Below are 21,911 nucleotides of genomic sequence, written 5' to 3' on the forward strand. Positions count from 1 at the left end.
AGCCCCCTTCTGACCTAGATAATGGGGTGTCACCAGGCTTTTTGCTCTTGACCACCAAACTTGTGTCAGTAAGTCCCAAATAAATGATACTGCAGCCCTGGATCTGTGGGCCTTTCTCTGGTCTCATGTCTCCTTGCAGCTGGTATACATACACAGGGCTAGGTTTTTTGTTGTTGTTGTTTTTTTTTTTTTTTTTTTTTTCAGGGCATTGATTACCTGCCCTTCTGATTATAGCCATCCTAATGTGTCAAAAGTGGTGTCTCCTTGTGGATGTATTTTGATCTCTCTGGTGACTGGTGGCATTAAGAATCACGTGTGCATGTGTTTGCTTTTTGCATATCTTCTGTAGAGAAATATCTGTTTAGGTCTTTTATAGTTTAAGAATGGGGAGCTTGTCCGTCCTTTTGTTGTTGAGTTGACATGTTGATGAGCAGTCCACGTACTGCTGCATTATCCACTCCCATTCAGGCTGTTGTGCTTACTGTCTTCAAAAGAAGAAAGGTTTAAATTCTGATGAATTTCCGTATTTTTCTTTTGTTGCTCTTAGGGTTGGATATGTCTAATACAAATCATTGTCACATATGAAGATTTGTTCCTATGTGTGCAAGTTCTATTGTTTATGATCCGGTATTTATATCTTTGGGCCTTTGAAGTTACTTTTTGGCATATGATAGGAAGAAATAGTCCAATGGGGTGTATAGCTGTTTTAACACCATTTATTGAAAAGCCCACTCTTTCTCACTGAATTAGTTGTGACACCCTTGTGAAAACTCACTTAGCTATAAACATGAGTTCATGCTTATATTCTTTTTTCTGTTCCCGTAGGCTATACATGGTTGTTTTGAAACCATGATAGGCAGAGGCAGGTGAATTTCTGAGTTCAAGGCCAGCCTGGTCTACAGAGTGAGTTCCAGGACAGCCAGAGCTACACAGAGAAACCCTGTCTTTTTTTGCTTTTGTAAAACAGTTTAGGATTTCCTGTGTCCTGTGACTAGCATTTCTTTGTTAATTTTATGACAATTTCATTGGTTCCTAAAGGAAACAATAACAACAAAGAGTTAGCTGGGACTTTGCTAGATTGTATAGTCAGTTTTGCAAATATGGCTGCCTTACCAGTGTTGAGCTTTCAATCTGTGAACACAGGATTTTTGTTTTGTTCTGTTTTGTTTTTGTTTTTCGAGACAGGGTTTCTCTGTGTAGCCCTGACTGTCCTGGAACTCACTCTGTAGACCAGGCTGGCCTCGAACTCAGAAATCCGCCTGTCTCTGCCTCCCAAGTGCTGGGATTAAAGGCGTGCGCCACCACGCCCGGCCGAACACAGGATTCTTATTTATCTAAATCTTTTTTCTTTTAGTTTTCAGTATTTAAGCCTTACTTTGTTAAATGGACCCTATTTTCTTTTTATGCTCTATCATGAATTGAGTTATTAGTCTTACTTTGAGGTTGTTCTTTGCTAGACCATGGATAGTGATGCTTCTGCATTGACCCTGTGTTCTGCCACTTGCTGAACTTGTTTATTAGCTTTTGGAACACAACCCTGTTCTCTTCAAATGACGTAGTTTTACTTTGTGTTCTGATTGACATCCCTTTTGTTCCTTTTTTCTTGGTGAACTGGAGTCTCTAGTGCCAGTGTAGACAGGATAAAAGCCAGTATTTCATCTTGTTTCTGATCTTAAGAAGACACTTCTTATACCACTAAATACAGTGGGGGTAGGGGTGACTTGCTGTCTTTTATCAGACTAAGAAAATTTCCTTATGTTTATAGTTTGACTGTTTTGATCATGGATTGGTTATTGATTTTTACCAAATGTTTTTTTCCTACTGTCAAGATGATTGTGTGTTTTGCTTTTAATTCCATTGATATGGTATTTACATTAATTGGCTTATAGATATTAAATTAACCTTGCATTCTTTGGCTGAAATGAAGAGGCAAATCTAAAGACCACCCCCATATGTGTTTGTTCCCCCTCCCCTCTCCCCGCTTTATTTATTTTATTTTATTTTATTTTATTTTATTTTATTCACTTTTGAGGATGAGGACTTGGCCTGAGATTCCTCCGAGGTCCTGGGAACGATTATAGCACCTTCTCTAACCCAGTAAAGAAGTATATACTTGGCAAAGCCATAATAGCTGTGGTTTAAGATCCTGGGAGCCCAACCTTCCCATCCTAAGGAGCTATGTGTCTGTCCCCAATTGCTAGGTTAGCTTCCCAATGACTTTGCGTCATTGTATGATAAGTTTTGCTGACATTGTTCCCAATTCCCTTTTAGGTAAAACTTTATATAAGATATGTATTCCTTAATAAGCTTCCTTGGCATAAGACATCACTTACGCAAGACTCCTGACTCCAGATTTCTTATTGTTTTTTATCTTTTCATCTGCTGACCCTCTCCCTTAAAACCCTGTAATTAAAGAATGACGCAAGCTGAGGTCATTAACCATCCAGTGGAAGGAAATTTCAGGTAGAGAAAACATAGAGTATTGAAAAGGCATAAGAATTTTGAGATCTGAGACCAAAGATGTTGAGACCAAATTGTGCAAATTTTTTTCTGCTATAACTGAGGAACCTGGATTTTATCCTAATCATCATGAGTTATAGAAGAAGACAGACAGACAGTTTTAGAATGAGAGTGGTGTGTGTGGAGGCTACATGAGAATGTTTTTCAGCAGGAGGTTGTTGTCATGTCCAGGTGTGACACCACGAGCATTGAGCATCACAGAGTCAGTGACCTTGAGGTCATTAGTCAGCAACGCTTTTAAGTGAGAGAAGATGTGGCCTGAGTTGTCTGACAAGAAGGGATTTATTGTATGGCGTAAATGAAAAGATTGTTAGAACTGGTGTCCAGGGAGGTTTGAGCCATCGATTATCTCATCAGAACTCCGCTTTGTACTGTGTCCTTCTCACAGTGACTCACCCATCCCTATCTCCCATATCTGGATATGAGCAATGGCTGCGACACTTCAAGGCATTGCATGCTCACATCCTACTGTCCAAGAAACAGAGGGTCTTCCCCGGCTACTCAGGCCTAACCCCAACTCTATTTTTCCAGAAAAACTTGCCTTTTGCCTTAATGTCTTAAGTTACTTTTGGTGCTATGAGGAAAAAAGAAGTGCTAGATACCCTGGTCTCAGAGGAAAATATGTCACCACGGCAAGGAAGGCTGTGACCATTGTGAGGAAAGAGTAAAGCAATCATGAGGGATGTTTTTAGATAGATGTGAGGAGTGGGAAGCATTGTGAACTGTTCTCAGCCTTAGGTGAGTGGGCAGGTGGTAATATCTTTACCACAGTGAGAATGGGGAAGGAAGAAGGGCCACTAGATTTTATTACCTGTTTCTTCAGCATTCCATTTCTTCCTGTTATGGCATCTCTAGCTCCCCTATCCACTCCTTATATAATGTAGGTGGAGATGGCAGAACATGGGCTGCATTGCAACGGGCTTCTAGAACTGCAGATAGTAACAGGTATAAACAGCCTGTGCAGAAACAATCACCTACCTTCATTCTCCTTCTTAAACATAAGGACTGAGTTTGCTGTAAGTCTTTGGCAGTCTCACCGCTGACTTTGCTGTGGTGTTTTAAAACTCCAGGTTGTAACACTAACTGAGGTCTTGTCCATTTTGTACTGTTCACTTGGCATTTTGGAGCCAAATATAGGACTTGGTAGGTTTTTTTTTTTTCTGTTGTAATTTTGCTGTTTAAATTTGTCCTGGCACTTCAGCTTCTTAGGTATTTTTTAAGGTAATTCCTTGTTGAATTCAGTGTCTCTATCTTGGAAAAAATTGTTAAAATGCTTCAAGCACACACAAAAAAAGTAGAATAATGCAGTGTCTACACCACCCTGCTTTACGCTCGACTGTGATCAGTGTGCCTCTGTGCTGGGGCCTTTACATTATTTAAAAAATGTATCAGTTATTAGCAGCTACTTTTAACACTGAAGAAACATTTTTGTGTGAAGGCTTCAATGCATCTATTAGTCTTTGGATTGCTATGGTCCATCTTCCTCTGCTTGCTTGCTCCCTCCTCTTCAGTCTGTTCTCTGTGCAGTAACCATAATGATCTTGTTCAAGCCTGAGTTAACACACAGATTCCCCTCCTGAGTCTTATGTGACCTAAAGCCTTTTGGAAGCCTTTCTCCTAGTTTCTTCATTTTCTGCTTTCTCCCATGTTGTTTTCGTCACACTTGCCATCTCCTGGCTGTTTCTTGAACACTCTGGACATGATCTCTCCTCAAGGTCCTTATATGTGTGGATCCCACTGCCTGACGGGCTCTTCCTTAGTCTACCCATATGCTTTTTCCTTCCTCTTCATGTCTTCACTGAGATGAATCTGTTATCTTTTTGAGGATTCATAGTAAAGTGTGGCTGTATACCTCTGGCTACTTCTGTTAAAGTCTCAGCTTCCCAAACCAGTATCTATACTCTTTACTCTTTATTTTTCTTCTTAGTGTTTATCATTATCTTTATTGTCTCTTTTCTCACTTAGAAGTGAGGACCAATCAGGGCAGGGGTTTTCTCCTCCTCGATGTTTGTCCAGCTGTAGACCAGGTGTAGATAGTAAGTATTTACGCACACATGGAAGACAGTGGATTAGTACCTTCTGCTTGCTTGGTTTCCATGGTAGATTTCGTGAGCTATAACCATCGCTGTCAACTGTGTCATGCTTATATTTTTGGTTGTGAACCTAGCCTGTAATGGCCGAGCCAGCTTTCCAGCCCAGTTGTGTCATTCTTTACATAATTGCTCTTGCCTCCATGTGTTAAATTACTATAGAACCTGTAAATTATATTCACAAAGAGCTTTAAGTGAGATGAGAATGTTGTATGATACAAATGAAAATGAAAATATGTACTCATTAGAAATACACATTTTAACAGTTGTTATATCTGGACTGTAGGATTATGGGTGGATTTATTTACATATTTTTGTGGCTTTTTTAATGTGGGTGTACAGTTCTATTATGATCAGCCTCTTTTCTTCCATACCCCTAGCCACCTACTTGAAAAATTCTTTTCAGAATCTGTTGGAGAGCTACAGCATGACTGCTTCTCTCTAGTGGTAGAATCCACTCTACATTCTGCAAAGTGCAGCAATAATTATCTCGATTATTTTAGACTTCATCTTGTGAAATTCATAAAATTTACTTTAGTTTAGTGACTTTATTTCCCAATTCTATTGGTAGGAATTACCTGATGAATAGACTTGAATGAGCCTTCCTCTGGAATTACCCCCTTAAGTATTGTTAATTATCCATTTAACCTGAAGGTTGTGCCTGTTGATAGAATGCATAGAAACTAAGGGCCAAGAAGTTCTGCTTTCTGTGAATCACTCTTTATTGCCAAGCATGTTCCCCTTCTGCTCTAAACCTCACTGAGAATGCTGTTTCTTTTGCTGGCGTTTTTACAGGTCTTGACTTGCTTCCTTGCCCAGCTTTTTGTAGGCTGAGTCATTTGTGCTGATTTCTTCTGTGCTTGTTCACCTTTCTGACCTTTTACAAGGCCTTATTTGCTGACTTCACTTTATACTTATATTTACTTTTCCATCTTGTTTTCCTACCAGCTGAGACATTTTGAAATGTCCAGCCTAAGCGCTTTCCTCTTCGGGTCTCATGCTGTGAAATTGAGTGTCTGCTTAAAAACAAAAACAAACCAAACAATCAAACAAACAAAAACCAACTTCTCAACCCTGTCTTCCTGAACTTGTACCACATAGCTCCTACTCCTGTTGTACAGCCACCAAGAGGGTATACATTTCTTCTTGGTCACAGTAGTGATCCCTCTGTTTACCTTGTAAATACCTTTTGTGGAACATTAACATCACACTGGATCAAGCTAACACTCTGTAGTGATAGCTGAATCAGATTTTGAATGCCATCAAAGTAGTTGAATCCTCTAACTGCACTGGCTGAGAGTTTTTGCTGCTACCACAGTCACATATCTGAATGTGCCTGCCGTGCTGTCTGATGAGTCCCTCACTTTAGTACTTAAAAAGGGCACTTCCTTACTGGCCACTTCCTCGGAAACTCATTCCCTGGAATAATAGCTCAGTCTCTTTGCTACTGTTTGTGAGTGGTGCAGAACTCATTGAGTCTTGGTTTCTCTGAGCTACAGAAATGTATATATATGGGGTATATGGCACATATTGCTTTGTTACCTTGTGTGTTGGTATATAAATATACAAGGACAGATGTCTTATTATGTCTATTCTCCATGTGAAACATCAGATATCTACACTGAAAGATATAGGAGATGGGATCTTTGCAGGAGACTTGTGAGGAAGAGTCAGTCAGAGCTGTTCCAGCTCCACATTAAGTCATATTGAGTTAAGTAATGTTGCTACAACTGCAGTGTTCAGGGAGAGGCGTCGGCATCTTAAGGACCTGGCCATCAAGACTGTTCTTAAAGTGTGGTTAGCAGACACACAAACACATCTAGTTCTTTATTGATTTATTTGCCCCATTAAGACCTTTCATGAGCTGCTCTAATGAGAAATATAAACACATGCAGCTCTTTATTGATTTATTTGTTCGAGAATGAAATGCTGCAGATGGTTAATGCTACTTTCAGATGCTCTTTTGTTAATAGTTGTAAGAGTTGGTTTGTCTCACGAGCAGCAAGCAGTAGGGTGCTTATTAACAAGCAAAGTAAAACTCACTCTGGAAAGCCATTAAGGTTTTAGTCAAATCTAAATGATATGCTAAAGGAGAACTTAATGAGCAAATAAGCCTAAATATGGGCAAAGCTTTCAATGACTGTTTGGATTGAGTTAAGTTACATTTTATTGAATATTTAAGTACTTTCAGAGGTCGTTGCACAGATATTTTCTGCATTGGGAAAAAAATAAATTGTAATGTCTTTAGTATTTTTTATTCTGATCTTTTCATCTGTTTCTTTATAGATTTTTATTATATATTTTATTTGGTGGGGTGAGTAAGGAGGTATGTGCCACAACACAGGAGTTCTCTCCTTTCACTGTGTGGATCCTGAGGGTCAAAACTCAAGTATCAGGTCTGTCAGCAAGGGCCTTTGTGCACTGAGCCGTTACTGGCCCTCATCCATTTATTTTATTTGTGTATGATGCATATGTGTAGCATATGTGCACACACACAGAAACACACACACACACACAATGTGTGCAGGTCAGAGGACCTGAGGTGTCAGTTCTTGCTTTCCATCTTGTTTGGGACATGGTCTCTGTTTGTAGCTGGGTTTCCATCTCATCAAGGGAGAGGCGGTATTACAATCACAGGCTGTTGAGTCCAACTTTCCGTGGGTTCTAAGCATCCAAACTCAGGCCCTCATTTTTGTATGGTAAGTGTTCTTACAGCTGAGCCGTCCACAAACCCCATTAAAGCAAATCTTTAAAAAGGCCTACAAATCCTATTCATAACATAAAACTTTGCAGTACTAAAAGATTGGAAGTTATCTAAACAGTCTTTATCTGGAGAATAGGTAGAAAAACTGAAAGTTTATTTAAAATGCTGGTCAGTAGTATTGGTGAACTGAGCTATACATATCACCATGGCTACATTTCTGGTCCAAGGTATTGATCACTCTCAGATAAAAAGGTAAAACAAAACAAACAAACAAACAAAACAGTGGTAGGGAGTTGAGTAGCATGGGTATAGTATAGTGTCATGATGCCAGACTTTTTTAAAAAAAAAAATTAAAAAAATACTAGAGACAGTCAGCTTATTTATCAGAAAGGTTTATTTTTGGCTATTGGTTTTGGAATTTCTGGATTGGTTTAGCCTGCTTATTTTGGACCTGTGATGAGGCAGGAACATATGAATGGCAAAAACCCTTAGGATCCAGAAAGCCAAAGAGTGAGTGGGGACCTGGGTTCTCACAATCACCTTTAAAGGCACACCTCCAGTGACGCAAAAACCTGCCACCAGGCCCCTCTTAAAGGTCCCATCAGTTCCCCAAAACAGAAGGCTGGACACCAGGGTTTTTTAATATATTGGCCTTTGGGAGGTATTTAGGATCCAAATTACAGTAATGATCTTCAGTGGTCAAGCCTTTAGATTCTTCTTCATGGCACTGATTTCTAACTCTGAGCTGACTCTGCTACTGTCTAGAAGCCTTGGTCGCTTAATATGGAGAAAGGCCAGAGTTCTTAGTGCCAAACAGTTTCTTCTTCAGCAGCACGTACTGTGGCTAAGAAGTGTTAAAATGGTTCGGGCGGTATGAGGCCTGGAACCAAAGCAAGAACTCAGAAGAGAGGAGGAGGCATCTCAGTGACAGCCAGTTAATACCAAGTAAAACACAGTATTTGCTGTTATACTCAGTAATGTTTGCACTGTGAGATGTGTAGAATATTTAAGACAAGAAGAAATTAAATTTATGGCAAGCAGTTAAGGTTATATGTTTAGATAAAAAATGATGAAATATTAAAGTGAAAGACATAAGTCTTCTGACTAAAAAGTGTGGTAGACTGTATATGGAACAAAACTTATGATTTAAACACATTTAGGTAACAGTTCAGTGTCATTAAGTACATGCTGAACAACTATTACCACCATTTGTTCATACTATAAAGTTTCAAACATTCAGGGCAATATGGTATGTATAGTTATAAGAGTTATTTTATGTATGTGAGTGTTTGCAATGCTCATGGAAGCCAGAAAAGGGTGCTTGACCTCCTAGAATTAGTGTTACAGGTTTATTAGCTGTCACGGGAGTGCTGGGAACCAAACTTGGGTCCCCTGCAAGAGAAGCAAATGCTCTTAACTACTGAGCCGTGTCTCCAGCCCCAGTATTACGTGTGCTTTATGATTACTTAATCATTACAAACCATGGTTACCTCGATGAAATGTAAAAGCACACTAATGCAGTCATGTATTTGGTGTTGGTATGTTGGTACTGTATATGCTGGGTGCAGGAGACCTGCACCAACCAACTTGGACACATAATTTGTTAAGTGAGGTGTGTGTGTGTGTGTGTGTGTGTGTGTGTGTGTGAGAGAGAGAGAGAGAGAGAGAGAGAGAGAGAGAGAGAGAGAGAGAGAGAGAGAACTAGAAACCAAACAAGTTAAATGGAAGGGAAAGGCAAGAGTTAGGCTCATGGTGGCTGCGTAAAGTATGTTCCCGTAAGATTACATTGCTTAGTGATGGCATCACAGCTTAATTTGTGTATATACTTCAATGTTCACACAGCAGAGTTGCTAGCGCTGCAGTTTCAGGGATTATTCCCATTGTTAAGTGAACACAGAACTCGGAGAGTTAGAGAAGGAGCCCTGGGTGCTAGGTGTGAACATGTGATATGTCATCCGTACTTTTGTATACCTGAATATTGCATAATTGAAATGTTTCTCTTAAAAGTCACTCTAAGTAGTAGTTTCCACATGTTTTATTGTTGTTGACTTTTAAAACATTTGAGGTTCTTCTGTTGTGAGAAACTTGGTTTACCAAGCTCTGGTAGGTGAGACCTCCCTGTGGAGGCCGTTTATCTGTATAAAAGAAGACTCCCTTCATCTTCCGTGTTCTGACCCCAGCCTACTTTCTCAAGTACATCCTTGGTTTTAGAGGTCTTACTCAAAGCCAAAGTTTGAGAGAATGAATCTACAAAGGCAGGGTGTGGAAGGTGAAAATGAGTTTCATTTTCGGCTTTGAGGTAACAAATATACAAAAGAAATAAACAGTTGATGTTGGGGATTAGGCAAAGAGCTTAGGGGAAAAGTCAGGATCGTGGCTATGCATTTTGGAGATTATAATCAATTCCTTAAGAATGAACATATTTACAAAAGGAAAAGAAAGAGGGGTTGAGACAGAATCTTGGAGGAATTAAAGAACGATTCAAGAGACAGGGAAGGGCTACGTTGAATTGACCAGGCAGCTTGGGAGAGTAATGTCCTATACAGATCAAAGTAGGACAGTTTGACAGAGCTTTGTTTAAGTTAGTATTCATTGAGTGACTAATAGGTGATAGCTGATAGCTACTTTCTTGTGTTGCAGAGAAAGTAAGAGAACTGGTTGAGGCAGTGGGAACCTGCAAATGTGTTGTCTGTGTCTGACAGGGTACCAGGCATGCTGTAAAGTACTCAGTAGTAAACACAGGAACTAGTAGATTGAAGAATCTCTGCTAGGTTATACAAGTTGTTTTTACCATCTAGCCTATATGCTCCAAATTATTTCTCCACTTTTCAAAATGGCATTATCTAGTTTTTCAATGATTCTGTGATGTCATGAGTAACCTTTTTCATTCTAAAATAAGTTTTAGTAATAACCTTTTGGGTCAGTTCTAATGGATGTGTGTTCAGTTCTTGCCTCCCCAGGATTCACTCAGTGTCGGTTTTGAAACACCTGCTCTATTCTTACCCCCATGAGTCACTCCTGAACTCCATGGAAAGAAGTTCTGAGGGGCTGGAGAGATGACTCAAGGGTTAAGGCACTTGGACATTTCTATAGAGATGTCTCCAGTCAGACCTTTTGCCTGTTTTGCATGAGGTTGTCTTTTGCTATTGAATGTTAAGAAGGTAAGAGTAATTTGGATACTAGCTCTCATCAGCTAAATGTCTCTGGTAAGTCTTTCTCCCACTCGGGGTTATATTCATTTCCTTGATGGTGTCTTTTATAGGCAAAAGTTTATGTGAAATTAACTATCTTTTTGTTATTTTGGCTTTATATTTAAGAAATTGCTACCTAATCCAGGGTCATAAAGACTTATATCTCTAATTAAAATATTTTAAGTCTTTCATCTACTTCTAGTTAATTTTAGAATAGAGCGAGATAAAGGCCCATTTTGTTTATTTTTACACATGGCTATGGAATATGGTATGGCTCTCTTTACACATTTGCTGAAAGGCTACACCTTTCTCCCTCTCCCACTCCTTCCAGATATGTTTGCGTATGTACTTTTTCCTGCACATACATAGCTCTGAGGAAATTTAATTTATAAAGTAGGTATAGTAAATACATGCCAGGAACTAATAATAAAGAAGAACAGTTGTAATGATATGCTGCCATAGAACTGGAAGCATCATTACCTTTCAGGTTTGTGGCCATTACTCAATAAAGTAAGGGTCACTTGAGCAGTGCTGCCTTAGCACCCTGACAACTGAGGGAATACTAACTGATTAGTACACAGGCAGCTATTCCTCATGGGTGCTATGGATGTAGGGATAATTTATGCACTAGGTTGGACGAGGTGAGGTAGCATAGCTTTTATCACACTACTCAGAATTATATGTATTTTTTTAACTTCTGAACTGCTTATTTTGGAATTTTCCAATTAATATTCTTAGATCATGGCTATCTGTGGGTAACTGGACTTATGAAAAGTGGGACCATGTATAAAGGAAGTAGACTGCTATACTTTGGTTTCTGTTATGTCTAAAATGGCCGGCTGTCAGAATATCATGTGGCATTCCATCTGTTTCTCAAACATACGTTGTACCTGAAAACAAATCGGAAACTAGTCTTTAACAAGGTGGGGTTTATTTTTTTAAACAATCTCACTGCACAGCCCACAGTGGCAGCACAATCCCCCCGGGACTCTCCGTCCCCCTGCCTCCGTGAGTGCTGAGATTACAGGTACACCCATACCCAGCCTTCAGTTTATTGTTGCCGTCCTTCCAGTGACCTTTTCTGTCCTCTGACTTGTATGACATTGGTTTGCTTCTGTTTGTCTTTGATCATTCAGTTTCCCGTTTGCCCCCTTCCCCGTATGTGTAAGGATACATGTTCCTCCAGGCTTGTGGGGGTTGGGAAGAGTTCATCCCGTTTTCCAGCTTTGCCACTTAGGTTGAGCAGAGTTACTGCTCAATCTGACTGCAGTCAAATACCATTTCTACTGTATTCCACCACTACTTCAGATGCAAGTGAGCCCAGCTTCACCCTAACCACCAGCCTCTCAGTCCTTCATTATCTTCTCCTAGGAAACTAAACCTTTCCCACATCTCTGCTATGTTTGATATTAAATGCTTCTGCTAATTACATGGTGATAGGTCTTGGGCCTATCTTTCCCTTTTTACAGCTCTGGCCATCACCTCTGGCTCTTGAACCTCACTGCTAACTTACTGTAATGCCTCTCTGCTGTTTCTTCCAGATCCTACTTTCTCCATTATTAGGCCCTGTATTCAACTGCTAGATTAATTCTCCTCAGGTACCTTTCTCATTAAGTCAGTTTCCTGATCTAAGATCAGGGTACTGCACAGTAGTATGCAAAGTCTTCCAGTCTCTACCATCCTTTCCTTAACTCCTGTTACTCCTTAATGGTGTCAACCTCACCTGGCAGTGTTTCCATGGGCTTAGCATTGTCTGTGGTCTTAGCAGTGTTTCCATGGTCATTTCCTTCAGCAGTTGACCCCATTTGGTGGTGCTCTCTTCTTTTTGAAATGGTTGTAGCCTTGTAATGTTTAAAGGTAGAATCTCTGTACTAATGAAAACCGTAGTATAACCTCACATGTTGTCTGTCTTTGTTGGACATAGTGCCCTTTATCAACATGTTCCATGAGGGAACTTCATTTCTATTTTGTCTATGGCTCTTTTCCTTTCTATCCCAGTAGAATCTTGAACAACGTACATGTCTAATACGTTTTCATGGCCAAGAGATCTTAATAGCATCATTAGTCTGCAGTTTAAAATAATGTAAAGCGGTAGTTTTATCTCATCTGATTTAAATTTTATGTCATTTTAAAAGGCCTATTAAAACAGTAAAAGAGTTTGAAGGCATGTTGCTACATACATTAAATCAAGTTTATTTGTATCAAGAGAAAGACTGCTTTTTAAATATACTGTCTTAACATTTTTTGTATAATTTTGAAAAAGAGATTTTTAACTAAACAAAAACTATTATCAACATAGAAAGTTAAAATAATAATAATAATTTTCTTAGTGTTAAATAAATAACAAGGTAGATCATATGCATAACTAATATAATAATAAATATCATATATAATAATATATTAGTAGTTTTAGTATACAGAAAAATACTTTTAATGGTGCTTTGGCATGCTATAATTTACCTATATAAATTTAAGAGAAAAATCTCAATGAAATTTAAAAATAATGCTTACAAATTTTATTTTGTATTAAATTAGCGCAAGAAAAATTTGAAACAACAATTAAAGGATTAACAACCCCTAATAGCAAGAGGGGGGAAAGTCTATTAGAAAGGAAAACTGGTCTGCTTAAATACAGGGGATCAAACTATAAATTAAGATATTGATTAGTTATCACGATCATCCAGGATCTGTGCGTAAATCCATATAGTCTTTTGTGGAGTGAAATTAGAGAATACTTGTTAAATATAAACATGTGTATATCCCTTAACCCAGAAAAACAACTTGAAATCTCTTATAGAGAAATACTTAACATATGCAGGCAAGGATGTGAACACAAAAAAGCCTGAGCTTTTTTTTTTGAGCCTTCAAGAAATGTAAAGTATTGATATGTTTAAAAATATTTGAAAAAGGGGGCTGGAGAGATGGTTAAGTGGTTAAGAGCACTGACTGCTCTTCCAGACGTCATGAGTTCAATTCCCAGCAACCACATGGTGGCTCACAACCATCTGTAATGGGATCTGATTCCCTCTTCTGGTGTGTCTGAAGACAGCTACAGTATACTCATATATAGAAAATAAATAAATAATTCTTTAAAAAATATTTGAAAGAATAGGCTAGTACTACGTAGCATTGTAGAATTGGCTACAGATATGGTTGAGAAGAGAGTTTAGCTACGTATGCTTGTATTGCTTGAAATTTTATAATGAATAAAAAGCAATAAAATAATATGTTCAAATTTAAAGTACCTAAGCAACAAAATTTCATTTTGATAAGTAGCCAAAGATTTATTAACACAGCAATTCAAGAAAGAATAAAAATAAGTAAATAAAATTGGTAGAAGTTATGTATGTACAGTAGGTCTAAGAAAGACAAAAATCCTGAAAGCTAAAAATCAGAGTTAAAGATGTAGCAAATATGTACAAGAGCTGGGTTTTTTTTTTTTGTTTTGTTTTGTTTTTTTGATAGAAAACCCTGGGGAAGCTAAAGACAATGTAAATACCCAGAATTAGTAATGAAATAATTTGAAAAAATGTAGAGAAAATTTGCATAACCTTTGAGCTACTTTTATGTGTTTTGATGAAATGTATATAATATTCTAAGGAAGAATATTTATAAAACTGATATTTTTTAAATATAAGAAATTAAAATTAACCAAGAACTATAATTTATTAAAAGTGCTAGAACCTAGTAAAACAAAATATTTTTCAAACCTTTAAGGAACAGACAAAGTTCATAAAATTATTGGGACAAGAGGTAAATGGAAACATTTAAGATCATTTGATATCATTTTAAACTTAGTAGTATATGTATGCACATGAGACAGAGAGAGACAGAGAGGGTGCAGAGATAGAGACGGAGACAGGGATAGAGACAGAGATAGAGAAACAGAAAGAGCAAGCAAGAGAGCTGGGAGATGGGTCTCTTATGCCATAGCAAGTATGAAAGGCCAGAGGAAAACTATGTGGTGTCAGTTATCTCCTTACATCTTTGCCATGGGTTCTGGGGGGCTAATCTCAGTGGCTAGGTATTTTTTTAAAATTTGCATAGCTGGGCAGTGGTGGCACAACACCCAGGAGGCAGAGGCAAGTGAATCTCTGAGTTCGAGGCCAGCCTTGTCTACAGAGTGAGTTCCAGGGCTGTCAGGGCTACACAGAGAAACCCTGTCTGGATGTGGGGGACATTGCCTAATGATCTTGAAGCCAACAACCATCAGTTAATATGAGTCTTAACAATGTAAGCGAGATAGTCATCGGCACCCACATCAAGAGCTGGTGACTTGGTCATTTCTTTGCTCAAAGTTGTGTTTCCTTTGCTGTCTTAGTCAGTGTTCTAGTGCTGTGAAGAGATACCACAACCATGGCAAGTCTTATGAAAGAAGGCATCTAACTGTGGCTTACTTACAGTTTCAGAAGCTTAGTCCATTATCACCATGACAGGAAGCATGGTGGCATGCTGGCAGACATGGTGTTAGAGAAGCAGCTGAAAACTACATCTCAGATCTGTAGACAGCAGAAAGGGAGAAAAGGCCTGGCATGGGTTTTTAAAACCTCAAAGCATACCCTCTAGTGACACAGTTCCTTCAACAAGGCCACAGCTCCCAATCCTTCTAATCCTATGAGTCCCACTGCCTGGTAACTAAGCATTCAACTCTACGAGCCTGTGGGAGACATTTTACTCTAACCAGCACACTGATGCACTCTTACTTGTATAATTTCAGTTTTTCCTCATGCTTTGAGACAGTCTCACTTTATAGCCCAGGTTGAACTCACTATGGTATCCATGCTGCCCTCAAACTCATGGCAGTCTTTCTGCCTTGGCCTCTCAGATGTTGAAATTACAAGTGAAGGCACCATTCTTGGGTTGACCCACTCTGGAGGTGAAGGGTTTGCCCCATAGCTTCCACGGCATCCAAAGTCAGTATTGAGAGGGAAAGGGAGATTACTGAAAAGGAGCATCAGTAAGAAAGGATACAAGGCAGAAGGCAGCTTCCATGCCCTGTAGCTAATGATCTAACCCCCTTGTTTACCTTCCTTCTACCTAAGGACAGAGTCCATTTAAAGATAGCTCTCAGTTCATAGAACTTCATGGTCTGTTTTTCAAGTGTGTGTGCACATGCGTGTGGATACATATTTGGAAGGGATTGGAAGCCTCAGCTGTCTTTCCTTGGGCTCTATCTATCTATCTATCCCTCCTTCCTTCTCTCTGAGATAAGATACTTGACTATAACATGCCAAGTGGGCTTAGCTGTCTGGTCATCAAGTTCCAGGGATCCTCCTGTCTCTATTTCCCTATCACTAGGATTACAAATGCATATCACTATGCCTGGCTTTTAAATACAGGTTTTGGGGACCAAACTCCAGCCCTCAAGCTTGCAAAGCAAACACTTTACCTACGGATCCTCAAGCCGCATGTCCTTCCCCTTCTTGGGTTATGTGTACCTTTTCTGATGTCTTTATTTTAAGCCTTTATACTTTTGTATTTCCTTGAAAGAAATGCAAAGTAATTATATGTATGCCCAGCTTACATCATACTATCATTCATAGCAAGAAATGGCAATGCAGCGTTGCTGGGGTTGGGTGTTTAGTCTGAGAAGCTCCCCTCATATATACTCTCACTGGGTGTAGGCAGGATCTTATAAAGCAAAAGGGAGTCTACTAAGAAAAGATGCATAAGCCCAGTGTGTAGGTGGGCTTCTTCAGATAGTCACATTTAAGTGCCTTAGCTCTGTGTGCCTGTGTGGTGTGTTGTTTTGTGGCTTTGAAGTTACATTATTCAAATGATGCTATTGATACCCAAGTTTTAAAGATTAAGCAAGAGTATTTTGGTATACTTGGGGGGACTAGTGCTGGGGACCTGCCTTGGAGCCTCATGCATGCTAGACAGCTGCTTTGCCAAATGAACGACATCCCTCACCCTGACTTTTTTGACTTTAAGGGATTTTTTATTCAAAGGTGTCTTATTAGGTAAGTGGTACATATTTACAGATAAGAAAAGAGTGCTTTTAAGATGAAGGCATAGAAAAAAAAAAAAAAAAACAAGGTCAACACCGTTCTTACTGCACAGTAAGGGTTGAGGCATGTGTTTTTAAAGGTGTTCCACAAACCTGCTTGTAAGATTTTCTCAGAAAAATGCAGTTCAGAGATGAGAAAGGAACAGGGATAAAGTTAAATTTAAAATCTGGGACTTAAGCATGGTCATCAGTTCTGTCTGTCTGTCTGTCTGTCTGTCTGTCTATCACTGTCTCTCTTTCTGTCACCCTATTTTATTTTTGCTTTCTTGTTTGTTTTTGAGACTGTAACTCCTGTAACCCAAGCCAGTTATTTACCCAAGTATGGCTTTGAATTCCCGCTCCTCCTGCCTTCACCTTTCTAGTGCTAGAAGTAAAGGGATCTATGACCATGCATGGCTCGTTAGCTTATTTAATAACACTCTTATTTGAGAAATCTCTCAGAAGAGTAAATATTTTTTCTATGCAGATCATCTTCACAGTGGTTTTATAGTTCAGCGAAAATTCCTGACTTTCAGCCAGCAAGAAAGGCAAAGCAGATTGGGAGGCTCTGAGGCATCCTCTGCCTTCTTGTCCCCTTTCTTTGCTCTAGCGTTCTATCTTGTCTCTGTTAGCTTGTTTCAGTGCTGGGGACTTACTCTAGAGCTTTGGGTATGGCAGACCAGCTGTTTATCTATGCGCTATTGCATATCCTCAGTTCCCTTTCCCACTTTTGAGACAGGATCTCGCTATGTTGCCCGGGCCAGCCTTACCCACAATCCTCTGCCTCATCTTCTCAGTACTGGATTGATAGATATGTGCTACCATGTCTGTCTGTAGACACTCTTATAATATAGTTTCTAAAAACATAAAGTCTGTATAAAATACATCAATTCCATTTCAGTTTTTCATTTCCAGTTATGGAGCTCAGTTGCTTGACGTATATTGCTACATCATCTCAGATCTGTAGTGTGTAAGTCATCCCACCTATATAATGACTATATGACATCTATAGCAACACCTATATGACAACAATAACCTATAACAACACCTATATGACAACTTCTCTCAAATTTACCTAGCAGAGAGGGACTAATGGATCATCCAGCCTTTGTATAGTATCTCAGAGGACAGGCAAGCCGCTTAGCAGGGTGGCTGTGTGTTTGCATAATCTTACCTCAGTGAACACAAATTCTTGCCTTCCCATATCTTGGCCCACTTTTGCACTTTCCACCATCCTATTGGGTAGAAAGTCCTATCTCACTAATTGAGCATTTGGTCACTGCCGTAGTTTGCATACCCATTAGTACTGATAACTCACCACCAACCAGTAAGTGTTGTACTTTGAGTTTCATCATTCTGTGTGTTGGCAGCCACTTAAGCTTTCCCTTCTGTAAGTTCCTTCCTCGTGTCTTTGGTTCCTTTTGCTGTGAATTTTACCTGATGTCATTAAGTGGCAGACTCTTGTATTTTACAGATATGTAGCCCTTTATCAGTTTTACATGTTAGAATTTTCTCCTCGATTTCATTCTTCCTGATTCTGTTCATGGTCTTCTATATTGAATGGCAACCCTTAATTTTGTTGAAGTCAAATCCAGCAAATTTGTACTTTTAGAATTTCTTTAAGGTCTTTTTGTTCTCTGATGTTCTATATTTTAGTGTGTTACCCCTATTAGAGATGGCTCAGTAGTTAAGAGCACTGGCTGCTCTCTCAGAGATTCTGAGTTCCATTCCCAGCATTTTCTGCATGCAGATGAACAAACAGAGTATACATACATACATACATACATACATACATACATACATACATGGAGGAGGAAGAAGAAAGGAGGAGGAGAAGGAGGAGAGGGAGGAGAAAGAAGAGGAGGAGGAGAGGAGGAGGAAGATGAGGAGGAGGAAGAGGAGGAAGAGGAGGAGGAGAAATTATTATTTAGAGTGTTCTCCCCACTGTCTTTTCAAGCACCCTTTTACCTATGGCCCTTTCAAGATGTTGTCTCCCATTGTACTTGTTGTATTGACTCTTGGTTGTTCAAGTTTTAAAATGCAAAACAGTGGATGATAAACCTCCTCTTCTCTCAGTTCTTCCAAGGTTAGGCCTTTGACCCTGTTTCTGCTCTATGAATCCTGGGGCTCAGCTGTAGCTAATTCAAAAAGGGATGCTTGCCTCCTCCCCAAGCTGTGTACTCAATCTTCCTCCAAGGAATTTGGAATCAGGGCCAGTCTTAGCTATTTTCTTGAAGGAGTTGCAAATTGAGAGGTTTGGAATGACTGTCTTCTACTATAGGCATGAAGAAATTAGAGGAGTTATCTGAAGAAGGAGAATGAAGATGTGAGCAATGAAACAAAGGGAAAAGGTTATGGTCCCATAGAGAGGAGAGAGTTGGAGTTGGAATGTGAAAGTAGCCAGCCTGAATCCTGATGGCTTTCCAGTTTCTGGTTCCGTTCTCTCCTGAGGACATTACATTTCCTTTTGTATTAGATAGGGGTGGCTAACCACTGTAACAGATAGACTCCAACGTATATAATGGCCCCCATACAATAGAAGCTTGTTTCTTGCTTACACAAACAGGACCAGATGGTTCCAAGTTATCAGGGTAGCAGCAGTGGAGGCCTGTGCCACAGTTACTTAGGAACCAAGGCTAATGGAGGCTCTGCCATTTCCAACATATGACTTTCAAGGTCTCCCTGGACATTAGAATCCATCCTACAGAAGGAAAATGATCATGTAGTTGAGCCTATGGGAAGCTTTATAGGACAAGTTCCTTTGCCTGGAACTCTGTTACAGGGCCACATTTAATTCTACAGGAGGCTGGGAAATGTAGTTTAGCTATGGATCCAGAAGGAAAAGAAAATGGGTTTAGTGAACAAATAGAGTTTATCACAACATGCTTTGCATCTGTATGAAACACCTATCTTTCTAATCAAATTTCTGTTTGTTTTCTTAAGCATGTTTAAGTAGATTCTATTATTTGAACTTCAATGCATATTTAAAACAGAAGAGATAAAACCAATTAATTAATTTTCTCAGGAAAATTGGGCCGATTTCCACCTATGATGCATCACCACTCGGCACCCTCAGATGGTCAGACACCAGGGGCTCGTTTCCAGAGGTCTCACCTTGCAGAGGCCTTTGCGAAGGCCAAGGGAGCAGGTGGAGGTGCTGCAGGAGGGGGTAGTGGAAGAGGACTGATGGGACAGATCATTCCAATCTATGGCTTTGGGATCTTTTTGTACATACTGTACATTTTGTTTAAGGTAAGTGAAATTATCCTATATGTATATCTTATATATGTATGTCAGTGAAAATCTAGTGTTATTGTAATAAAATCATTGTCTCTGGTAAACCCCTGCAAGGGTCATGCAGCCCTTTCAAATCCATCATTTCTTTGAAAGACTCACTGTCTCCTTGTGAACTTGTTAGGACCGTCATCATCTCAGTTTTACAGAGAGAAATCTTAGGATAGGTTTAAAACTAAAATGCAAGTCCAGGATTTGAGCTTGGATCTTCTAGTTCATAATCCAGTCAGCACTATAATTCAAAAAAAAAAAAAACCAAAACAAAACAAAAAAAAAAACCCAAAAGACTAGGCATCTTTGCAAGCTGAGAGACCATTAAGATGCTCTAAGAAGCAGCTTGTTCATAGGATGGGCACCAAGGTTTCCAAGTAGCCACTGTGAGGTGCCAGGGTGTGAGATACTGGGCCTGGTGTCATCTCTGTAATTCTGTCCTGTCCAGACTCTAAGACCTACGTTTCCCGATTGTGGGAAGTCTTGCTGGGTCTTTGAAGGGAGACCCCCAAATAAGTTCCACTTCGATGCAGGGTTTGTAAGTTACAGGGTTGTTCTGTATGTTGAGGTATAGAAGCCTCACCTTACACTCATGCCTTAGCAAAGTGAAGGGAGTTTAGTTTCTTCTCACCCAGGAGTTCTACAGGCAGTCTGAGTGGAGATAAGAATGTCCCCCAGGTGCTGTGTCAGCTGCCACTGGGTGAGCATGGGTATAGTAGGCGACTGACAGGACTTTGTTTTCCTTGTGATTTGATCTTTGCTTCAATCATTTTTACCTTCTTGACCCTTTCAGTGGCTTTAAAAAGACATTTCTCTAATGTTGATACTTGGTTGATTTCTGACTTAATTTTTGTCTCCCAGCTTTTTTTGTTTTTTCATTTAACGTGAGGGTTCCGTGACTTTGAGGTTCTGAGCTGCTGTTGATGTGCTGTGCCTCCTTCATCCTCAGCTTTCAAAGGGGAAAACTGCAGAGGATCGGAACTGCTCCACTGCCCCACCTGGAAACGCCCACAGGAAGATTAGTAAGTGCTCTGTCCCCTGTCTTCAGTGGTAGTGAGCCGGAGTCGGGTACAACCAGGGAAGAGTCTGTGAGTATGTCCCAAAAGCGTTTCTCAAATGTTGTGTATGGGTGTTGGACCGGAAAGGGCAAATGAATGCTGCTTGTGCTTTAGCAAGAGGCTGCTAGTTCACTTTGGTACAGATTAGGAGATTAACAGTCAACATTTGGCTTAGTTACTTTTCACTTACAGACTGCAAAATATTTGGAGCAAATATGTTTATTTCACAGAGGAAAATTCAGGGAGAAATTACATCTTTGTCACATTCCACTATTAGCTCTTGACACTCTGGAGTCTTTAAACGTGCTGTCAAATAGTGCCCAGCCACATTACTCTGTGCTGCCATAGTCCTTTGTTCTAAGAATATATAGATTAGCATGATGCTAGGAGAAGTAAGCTGTGGGGTAAAGCACTTGCTTTTTTTTTGTTGTTGTTTTGTTTTGTTTTTTTCGAGACAGGGTTTCTCTGTAGAGCCCTGGCTGTCCTGGAACTCACTTTGTAGACCAGGCTGGCCTCAAACTCAGAAATCCTCCTGCCTCTGCCTCCCGAGTGCTGGGATTAAAGGCGTGCACCACCACACCCGGGGTGAAACACTTGCTAAGCAAGCATGAAGACCTAAGTTAGAATCTTCAACACTCATGTAAAAAGCCAGGGATGGCTGTGCAGGCCTGCAACTCCAGTGCTGGTGAGCAGACACTGACAGTCCTTAGATTCCCTGGCCAGTCAGCCTAGCCAACATGGTGACTGTCTGGTTTATTATGAGACCCTATTTCAAAGGAATAAGGGAGTCGGGGTGGGGTGGGGGGGGGAGATGCTGCTTGTCATCTTCTTGTATACACCTGCACACTAACTTGCTTGGGTCACATACACATAAACTTCATACACAGAGAAAAATAACTTGTAAGAAGCCATTACCTAGAAAGAAGGGATTTGTGAAAAGAATTTTGGGAATCATGTCTGGATGGCTTGAGTAAAACTTATGCAAACATGGACTCCTGAGCTTGTAGTGGTCTTGCTGTGTAGTACAAACTCACAAAGGTCTGCCTGCCTCTGCCTCCTGAGTGCTGGAATTGA

General features: G+C 39.8%; 1 protein-coding gene across 3 annotated transcripts in view; it reads left to right on the forward strand.

Moving 5' to 3' along the window:
* Positions 1–21,911, forward strand: part of Ric3 (RIC3 acetylcholine receptor chaperone) — a 43,833-nt gene that overhangs the window by 3,423 nt on the left and 18,499 nt on the right. For 2 of the 3 annotated variants that reach the window (XM_021166883.3, XM_021166882.3), the window contains exons 2-3: positions 19,520–19,746; positions 20,729–20,801. In XM_021166883.3, the coding sequence (XP_021022542.1) occupies positions 19,520–19,746; positions 20,729–20,801 (300 nt within the window). Of the gene's footprint in view, positions 1–19,519; positions 19,747–20,728; positions 20,868–21,911 lie in introns of those variants that run through there. The other variant, XM_029479568.2, reaches the window with a different exon arrangement.

Source organism: Mus caroli, unplaced genomic scaffold (assembly GCF_978045245.1).
Source record: "Mus caroli unplaced genomic scaffold, Mus_caroli_1 scaffold_8, whole genome shotgun sequence".
NCBI classification, from domain to species: Eukaryota; Metazoa; Chordata; class Mammalia; order Rodentia; family Muridae; genus Mus; species Mus caroli.